The 10284-nt window shown below is 38.1% G+C and overlaps 1 protein-coding gene across 3 annotated transcripts in view; it reads right to left on the bottom strand.

The window, feature by feature from the left end:
* Positions 1-10284, bottom strand: part of LOC143034049 (nipped-B-like protein A) — a gene marked incomplete at its 5' end in the record, with an annotated part of 196110 nt that overhangs the window by 170704 nt on the left and 15122 nt on the right. Inside the window, 3 exon segments of one of the 3 annotated variants that reach the window (XM_076199933.1) lie at positions 2199-2279; positions 2426-2647; positions 2736-2848. In XM_076199933.1, the coding sequence (XP_076056048.1) occupies positions 2199-2279; positions 2426-2647; positions 2736-2848 (416 nt within the window). 3 annotated transcript variants of the gene reach the window in all.

Below are 10284 nucleotides of genomic sequence, written 5' to 3'. Positions count from 1 at the left end.
ACGATTGCAAATGAAACCCTACAGGCTGCAGCTCCTTCAGGCTTTAAAGGAAGATGACAAGCGAAAACGTAAAGAATTCTGCTATGATATGCTAGAGAAACTTGAAGAAGACGAGTTCGATGAGCGTCTAATTTTTAGTGATGAAGCCACGTTTCATACGAATGGCAAAGTCAATAAGCATAATGTTCGCATTTGGGGCGAAGAAAATCCCCATGCCACAATTGAGCACGAGAGGGACTCACCAAAAGTGAATGTGTTCTGCGCCATCTCCAAGAATCAAATTCATGGACCGTTTTTCTTTGAAGGAAATGTGAACGGGGATGTTTATCTGCAAAGGCTTCAGAACTGGCTATTTGATCAGCTCATTGAAAATGAACATGAAAGCTTCATTTTTCAACAGGACGGGGCTCCACCTCACTGGAAGCTCACTGTACGGGCCTATCTCAATGAGAATCTGCCAAAGAGATGGATCAGGCATGGTGGTGAGGAAGACAATTTGCTGCTGAAATGGCCATCACGATCACCTGACCTGACACCGTGTGATTTTTTCCTCTGGGGATATGTGAAAGGACTCGTTTATGTCCCCCCTCTTCCTGCTAACGTTGAAGAACTCAAGCAGAGAATCACTGCTGCACTGGAGAATGTTACCAAAGACATGCTGCAGCGTGTTTGGCACGAGTTTCAGTACCGACGGTTCTAACTGCCTCCTAATAACCGTAGGAGGCAGTTAGAACCGTAGAAGTACGATTTGATATCTTCCTTGGCCGACCAGAGCGATGCTTTGGAGTACGAATGATGTCACTTCCTTCGTCTCGAAATTTCTTGGTCCACTTTTGCACTTGACGCACTCCAATTCCCACACGAGTAGCAATATCTTTACACTTATAACCCTCCTTATAGAGGGTTATGATTGTAACAACTGTGTCTCTTTCCAGCTCTTTACCACTTCCCATTACGGAGATATCAAGGCACAAAAACAGAGACCACCGCAAAAAAAAAGACTACTCTCCGTGAGATATGTTTAGAAATTGACTCCATGTGACATCGAGTGCGCCTAAACAGAGTTGCCAAATAGTGTGTAGTCTCAGCTAAATACGGGTACAAACGCTAGCATTGAAAAATAGCGAAAAGTTTGTGGAAAGTTGTATTTTTCGCATGTTTTGAGTTTAGGGGAAAGTTGGGGCGCCTATAATTTTGCGCCCAAACTTTTCGCGGCTACTGTATATATATATATATATATATATATATATATATATATATATATATATATATACACACATACATATACATATATATTCACATATATTATATATATATATTATATATATATATATATATACATATATATATATATACATATATATATATACATATATATACACACATGCACACACACACACATATATATACACACACATGTATATATATATATATAATATATATATATATACACACATGCACACACACACACATATATACACACACACATGTATATATATACACACACACATGTATATATATACACACACACATGTATATATATACACACACATATGTATATATATAAAAACACACATATATATACATATTATACACACACACACATTTATATATATGCTAATAAGAAATATTGATAACATGTATTCAGACTACTGGGAAAGAGAAAGCAAATGAAGAAAAGCACTTTAGAATATTACATCTTCGTACTTTGCACTGAAGATGTAATATACAAAAGCTCTTTGGTATGTTTAGTTTTTCTTTCCCAGTGGTCACTCTTACTTATACTTATATATACACATACAGACATATACATATTCACACGCGCGCACACACACACACGTGTTTGACTTTAAAATCATTTGATCATCCATTACATTGTAGTTTTCATGACATGAAAGATAAAATTCATCATTCTATCAAAAACTACTATGTGATGTGTTTATTATTCTTTATAATACCATGTTCTAAAAATAAATAAATAAATATTTTAATAAATATAATTTTTAATATTTAAATTCAGTATCAATAGATATTTATTCCTACTAATATTTTTGTCTTACAAGTTCATCAAGCATGATGCATTTTTTCATTTGGAAACCTCTGAAAGAACACTGACTACAGCAAATCATTCATGCATTGGAAACAATCATATGCCATGCATCCAAGACATGGATGGGCTCTTTGCCTTAAGAGCCTACCTGGTGCTGGTTTGGTGTGTTTGTAGTGAGAACTGGCCATCAATTGTGTGCCATTACTCAGAGTACGCATTTTGTCTTGACCTGTTATCATAACAAAATCTTAGCAAGATCAAAGTGCTACTGTACCCTCAGCAACAAATTACTCTTTTAATAAACAAATGTGAGGGAAAAGGGTAAAGATGAAATATCACATCTCCTAAGCTTCACTTATGTGTCCATGTCATTACCTTCTTCCTTAAGAGTTGTCTTATCCTTTGAATCATTGGTGTGTGTATTGCTAACAGGTTCACTCTTGACTGATACCTGAGGGCCACTATCTGAAACACTGGCTGGTCCCTTACGAATCACTGAAATGTTATTGAGATGAGGAGAAGCCTTCGGGGGAACTGTGTTGTGGTTCACTGTTTTTTCATCCTCATCCTTCACCATGGACAGGCCCTCAGAACCTTCTATAATTAGAAATCACAATAGAAAACACAGGTACATGGATAAACAAGTTACATTTGATCAGGAAAAACACAAGCTATTTACAATTACCTTTGGGTCCCTGAAATACACAAGGTTTCTTGCATAGAATTCCCTGCAGCAGAGGAGGAGCACTCTTGAGATCCAAAACAGAATCACTGCCAGCATACTGTTCCTTCAGCTCTCTGCAATAGATACAAGATAATTAAATTCTTTGAAGTAATTATTATTATTTTTTTTAACTTCATTTATAGAAATAGAGGTGGGGAAGCAGTGTCCACAATATCTTGCTTCAGATGTCTACACCTCCAAATAATAATCCCATACCTTTCTCTTTTACCTTTGTAAATGCTTTTCTCACTGAACAATTCAATATTTTACATTTTCTAGCAATGAAATTCATTTTCCACTATTGGGTTCAACAGTAACCACCAATCCCAGGTACAACTTTCCATTTTCTCTTTGTTATTTATATACAAAGGGCTTTTTCCCCCCTTAACAAGGGAGGCAGTCAAGTCAAAAGGCATATATCCCACTCCCATCCACCACCTTTCCTCCCTCTCATTTTAACTCTTCATGGTTGATGGGCCATCCTTGTTTCCTGCCCACTGCCCCAAGTCTGAAGCAATGTAGCACCCCCCTTGTCCCCTCATGCAGAAACAGAAAGAATGGAGAGAACTCACTTCAAACTGTGTCAAAATATCATTCACACATAACCACTCCCTACTGACCCGCATCCCCCTTTGCCCTCCCTTCCTTACATCACAGTATCATCTATACACAGCCATTCTCCACACATCCGTATCTCCTGCCTTCTCCTTTCCCTGCTCAACAGACATTCCCCTTTTGTTCAGTGTCCCCTTCACCCCCTCCATCCATCTCATCCTCAGTTGTCCCCTCAAATTCACTCCCTCCACCTCTGCCTTCCACACCTCTTTTACTAATCTTTCTTCACTCATTCTCTCCATGTGTCCAATCCATCCCAATACTTTCATCAGTCCATATCTGCCATCTCCTTTTCCACTGCTGCTCTCCTATTCACTTCTTTTCTCATACTATCCAACCTTGTAACCTCCATCACACTTCTTGGAACCTTCATCTCAACCACATTTAAACTTTTCCTCTCTGCCTCTTTTAAATTCCAAGTCTCTGTCCCATACAGTGGTGTCAGCACAATCACCCCTTCATATAATTTCCTCTTTGCATCCATTGCCAAATGCCTATTTCTCATGCCCCAAGGCATTTACATTTTTCTCTCAATCTATAATTTACCTCCAACAGTCCTTTCCTGCTACATGCAACCCCAAATGCCTAAAAATATCCACTTCCTCCAGCCTCTCTCCTTTATGACTTACTTAACTCTCTGCCATCTCCTCTCTCCTTGTAAATCTCAGCATCTTTTACCCACATTTATAGAACATGGAAACTATGGACACTGAAGCAATGGGTTTCAGTAACTATGGACAAATTCTGGAGAATAAAGATTTTGTCCGAAATATGAAAATTCATGTGGAAATGTGGCAATATGGATGCTTTCAATGCTTCAGTTGTTAGTCTGTCCCACACTCATATATGCACTCAGGGCTACATTACTGAATGTTCTTTTAAATAACAACATTATATATCAATACTGCACCAAGATTTAGGGTATGGTTGTATGATTATGTGTTTATTTTCAGTTATACTAACCAACAACTCTGATTATATTGTTTTTTTTTTTTTTTTTTTTAACATTGGTATGAATTATTTGTACCATAGTTTATAATTTCTGTAATTTTCAAATCATTTGACTGTATCCATATTGAGATAATCAAGATGTGATACACTACTGACAACTCCATGAGACTTTCTTGATGCCATGAACTGCCGTGTAGCTCATGTTCAGTCATCATATCCCAGGCATATCAGAAATCTTAATATCTCAATATTAATGTGGCCAAATGCTTTCAAACTTACAGATATGATAAAATATAGTAAAAAATATGTAAAAAAAAAAAAAAAAAAAAAAAAATAATAATAATAAATAAATTAAATAAAAAATTAAAAGTAAAATGTGATTGGAGTCAATCATAGTAACAGAACTGCTCAGAACTAATTTTTTTCAATAAGATTACAATTTATTCATTTAAGACAAAATATTATTTCCTAGTCCTACTACTCAACATTCTTTGGTACTATCAGGACACCATATGTTACTATCTAGATAAGGTTATACTAAAGACCAACAAGGACAACATATTAGGACCGACAAGTAACTCAAAATGACTGACAAGCAGCATATGAATTAACATTATGCTTGTTTTTGTGGTGAAAATTATTTCTGCTATATCATATGTATAGATTTTTTTTTTTTTTTTTTTTTCAACTCTGCCAACAGGCACTGTCCTGAACCATCAACGCTTACCAGTTGTGACCAACAACATATTTGGACCAACCAGTAACTTGGAATGAACAAGTAGCATACATAATTTTCACCATAAAAACAAGCATTATGTTAATTTATATGCTGCTTGCCAGTCATTTTGAGTTACTTGTTGATCCAAATATGTTACTTGTCAGTCAATTGGTAAGTGTCAGTGGTTAAGGGCAGGGCTTATCAGCAGAGAAATAAAAAAAAAAAAAAAAAAAATCTTTGCTTATTTCTACATGTATTATGTAACAAAAACCATTTTCACCACAAAAACAAGCATTATATTAATGTAAATTCTGCTTGTCGGTCTTTGTTGGTCTTTAGTTTGACCCTATCTAGATAACATATGGTGTCCTGACAGTACCTGATGGTGTTCTGATAGCTCTAGACAGTAATTAATATGACCATCCACAATCAAAGTAAAACAAAGAGAGAGAGAGAGAGAAAAAAAAAAAAAATGCACACCTCAAAGCTCACATCAAGCTACATGTTTTTGGTAGTGTATTACATGTATAAACTCAATATTGATAAAGCCAAATGCTTTAAAACTTACAGATACCATAAAATATAGCACAATAAATTTATTCATGCCAATATAACTAAAAACAATGAATATTATTGGAGTTGACTGTAGTGGTTAGTAATAAGTACCCTTTATATACACTACATTCAACACATGGAGCCTATGAAGAAACAGCTTTTACAGACCAGTAGTCCCCACCTTTAGTCCATATTTTCTGGGTTCATCTGTACCTTCAACTTTCTCCTATCACATACCTTCCCAAACTCCATCACCAACTCCCTTGATCCCCCTTTGACCATGCCACAAGTGCAGTGTCATCCACAAACAACAACTGGCTCACCTCCCAAGTTTCTTCATTTTCTTTAACCATCTCCAGCTCCCTACCAATTACCTTCACATTTACCTCCCATGCCACCACATCCATGTACACATTGAACAGCCATGGCAACATGACACACCCTCATTCTCTCCATTACCAACTCTATCACAGGCTCTACCACTATCGTAAAAACTCATGACTGCACTTAACAGCTTTCCCCCCATCCTATATACCCGCAAAAACTCCCACAGTACCTTCTGCTCTACCCTGTTATGAGCCTTTTCCAAATCCATGTTATTTATTCTCATGAGAACCATGTTTATAACAAACATCTTTTTCAATAGTATTATTTGAGGGCCTTCTTGACAAAAATATGTGTCGTCTGCTAATCAGCATCCTAAAACACACCCTACAGACCCATCTGTTTGTATTAATTATGATGAAATCATGTGTTCTCTACCAACCTAAGCATCCTGTAGGAAATCAGACACTATTCGGCAATATTAAGAGTTTTTTCGTTGTCTTTAAGAGCAGTCTCTCACTAAATATCTGACAATAGGCAAGATGTGTAGACAGCATAGTTTTGGGCTGTCAATTTGACCCAAAATATCTCTGAAAAAGTTTTCACATTGGAGCTTACCTGTGTGCATGCTGGTTCTGCAATGCTGCCTTTTAGTATTAAAAAGGAAAAAGTATATGTGATGCATTCAATATTTTTGCAGTGAGCTCCTACACAAACTACTGTACCTCCACACCATGGCTCCTAGATGCCACAAAAGCTTTATAAACAATGATTTCAACAATGTAATACATTCTTTCATCTTGGTCCAAGTGTGCTTGTGAAAAGGTTATGGTGATTTGTTAATACTAGATAAGACTATTCTTTACACAAATTAGATACCTTATTTTAGACTGTTTACACAAGTTAGATACCTTATTTTAGACTGTTTACACGCTGTATAAAAATTCAAGTTTCATTACAAGTACTGCTAAGAACATACCAATCTGTTCCAGCAAATGACAGGTGGTTTTAGCATTTATTACTATACTGCATGCCCTATCTTCTGCCTAGTTTTGTTTTAGTTTTCCATTTTGTTAAATTCATTCTACATATTTTCTTTGATATTCACTTATAATTTCTCCTGGTTTTATTTTTCCAAGCTTATTTGCCAGATTAAAGAGAGAGAGAGAGAGAGAGAAAAAAAAAATCTCTTATCATTCTTTTTGCATCATGCTTTACAAAGGGCCATTTAGTATAATTGTAAGAGAATCTAGCCCCATCATTTAGCTCATTGTGTATGTTTTGTACATGAATATCATTGTTGCTGGGTAGATATCACAAGCTTTATTCTATTGTCTTTCCGAGTTCTATAAGTCAAATATATTATCACTGCCTCTTTTCTCCTGTTTTCTTCTCAACTGTGTATTTGACGAGTTAAACACCATATGAGGACGGAACCTTTATTTGTACGACGTTTCACTTATGACAGCTTTTTCAAGTACAAATTGAGATACATATGCTTGAGATTAAATAAGGGGAAAGGAGGGAACGGGGAGAGAAAAGAAGGGGGGGAAGGAGGAGGAGGAGGAGGTGGAGGAGGAGGAGAAGGTGGGGGGGGATGGAACACTGGGAAAGGTTGTTTGGGCCAGCATTCTCAACCTTTCCCAGCGTTCCATCCCCCCCCCTCCTCCTCCTCCTCCTTCCCCCCCTTCTTTTCTCTCACCGTTCCCTCCTTTCCTCTTATTTAACCTCAAGCATATGTATCTCAACTTGTACTTGAAAAAGCTGTAATAAGCGAAACGTCGTACAAATAAAGGCTCCGTCCTCATATGGTGTTTAACTCGTCAATCTTGTTGGCAACTGCCACTTTCATGAAAACTGTGTATTTCCCTCAGTAGTTCTTTCTTCACTTCCATAATTCTAAACTTAATATCATATAGCCTGCAGCACTCAACACAATCACTATTTATCAAACACCATGATAATACATAAAGAGTGACCAGAATCTATGTCACTGCAAAACAGATAGTGCCACAGGTGGGTTTTATAAGAATAGCTGGAGCAGATGACATTTTGGGTAGAGGATCAGTAATTTCAAAATGGGAAATTTATATATATATATATATATATACAGTAGAACCCCGATTTAACGAACTAATTCAGCCAAGGTCCAGTCCTCTAAAGTGAATTTTCCGCTGAATTGGAGGTCGTTTTCGACCCCCTAATTAGCGGAATTTTCTGCTAGCTTAAGCTTATTTCCGCTAACTCTGGAAGTATGTAACTCTGGAAGTATGTACGAGAAAAAAACTGACGCAGCCTGAAGGGATTTCTCCCCGTCTTCTCCCTTTCTGCATGGGGGGGACAGAGAGGGGGGTCGCCTAATTTATGAAGCGGCCTTGCTGTGGATGTGCTGTGTCTTGCAACACTGCTTCTGACCCAGGGCAGTGGACAGGATGCAGGGATGACCCATCATCCAGGAGGTGTCAAGAAAAGAGGGAGGGAGAAGGGTGGAGGGGAGTGGAATATATGGGAAATGGAATGGAAGGGATTGGTTTCTATGCCTTTTTCTTTTTTGGCTATCCCCCATGTAGGGGGAAAAAGCTTTGGTAGATGGTATGGTATGGTTAAATGTGAAGGAGGATAGGGAGGGAAAACTAGTTGCAGTGATGAGGAAAATGGAGGAGAAATAAGGAAAGATGAGGTGAAGGCAATTTAAATGATAGCATGTAAGGCACCTGGGTTAGACGAGTATCATGTGGAGTGTCTAAAAAAGGGAGGTATAGTGATAGCTGAAGAGGTTTAATATTTGTTTAAAAGAGGGTAAAGTGCTGGAGAACTGGAGGAGTGCATGTATAGTTCCACATTACAAGGGAAAAGTGGACAAGTGTGAGTGTAGTTGTTTCAGAGGGAACTGTTTGTTGAGTGTAGTTGGGAAGGCCTATCGGAGGGCTTTAATTGAAAGGATTTGGAAAGGATCAGAGGGACTAATTGTTACCATCAAGACAGTGTGGGTTTAAGACAGGTAGGGATTATGTGGATTAGATTTTTTTTTGGCAAGGCAGATATGTGAAAAAGCTTTAGGAAAAGGTAAGGATATTTTTAGGGTTTTTATGTATTTGGAATAAAAATTATGACCAAGTAGACAGGAAGGCACTGTGGGAGGTATTACAGATATATGGGATGGGAGGAAAGCTGTTAAGATCTGTCAAGAGTTTTTACAAGAATAGTACAACCTGTGTTAGTATTAGAAATGGAGAGTGAGTGGTTTGAAGTAAAGGTGGGACTTTGTCAGGGATGTGTCACGTCACCATGGCTCTTCAATTCATATGGCTGGGGTTGTGCCAGAGGAGAAAGCAATGATAATTATAATGGGACTGGAATTGGAAATAGTTTAAGAAAATGGAGAAAAATAAGAGATAAGCCAATTGTTTGCTGATGACACTGCACTTGTAGCAGGATCAGAGGAGGTATTAAGAAAGTTGGTGACAGAGTTTGGGAAGGTGTTTGGAAGAAGGAAGTTGAAGATAAATGTGGATAAAAGTAAGGTAGATGTACAAGGGGAGAGGATGGCAGCAAATAGGAAGCAAGTATCAAGGAGGAAGACTGAATGAAGTGGATAACTTTAAATACTTGAGGCAATTGTGGCAGGAAAGGGAGGAGTGGAGGTGGAGACAGAATGTAGATTGAGAGAAGAAAGAAAATGCTTTGGGGGATTAAAAAGTGTAATGAGAAAAAGCCATTTGGTCATGGATGCTAAGAGGAGATTGTATGAAAGTAATTGTGCCGACAACACTGCATGGGGCAGAAACATGGAACATATGAGAGGAAGATTTTAAATGTGTTTGAGATGAAATGACCGAGAAGTATGGTTGGGGTTACTAGGCTGGATATAGTAAGAAACAAAGAGGTAATGAGGAGAGTGGGGGGTGGAAAGGGAGTTGGGAAATAGGGTTGATGAAAGAGTATTGGGATGGTTTGGACACATGGAAGGCTGAGGTGGAGGGAGTGTACTAGAAGGGGCAACCAAGAATGAGATGGATGGACAGGGTAAAAGGGGCATTGGGAATGAGGGGGGTTCTGTTGAGGAAAGAAGGGAGAAGACAGGGATGATTGGAGAATGGTTGTGTATGGATGATGTTGTGATGCATGGGAGTGGGTGGGGGATGAGGGAATAGGAGTGAACGATATTTTGACATAATCTGATGGGATTTCTCTTTGTCTTCTCCTTTTCTGCACGAGGGGAAAGAGAAGGGGTGTTGATGATTACATGAAGTGGCCTTAATGTGGATGTACTGTGTCTTGATGCATTGCTTCTGACCCAAAGCAGTGGCCGGGATGCAAGGATGACCCATCATCCAGGAGGAGCCC

Source organism: Oratosquilla oratoria, chromosome 16 (genome assembly GCF_046742065.1).
Source record: "Oratosquilla oratoria isolate Oo_2021 chromosome 16, ASM4674206v1, whole genome shotgun sequence".
In the NCBI taxonomy this organism is placed as follows: Eukaryota; Metazoa; Arthropoda; class Malacostraca; order Stomatopoda; family Squillidae; genus Oratosquilla; species Oratosquilla oratoria.
The sequence above is the reverse complement of the archived record's forward strand: the minus strand, read 5'-3'. Positions and strand labels throughout refer to the sequence as shown.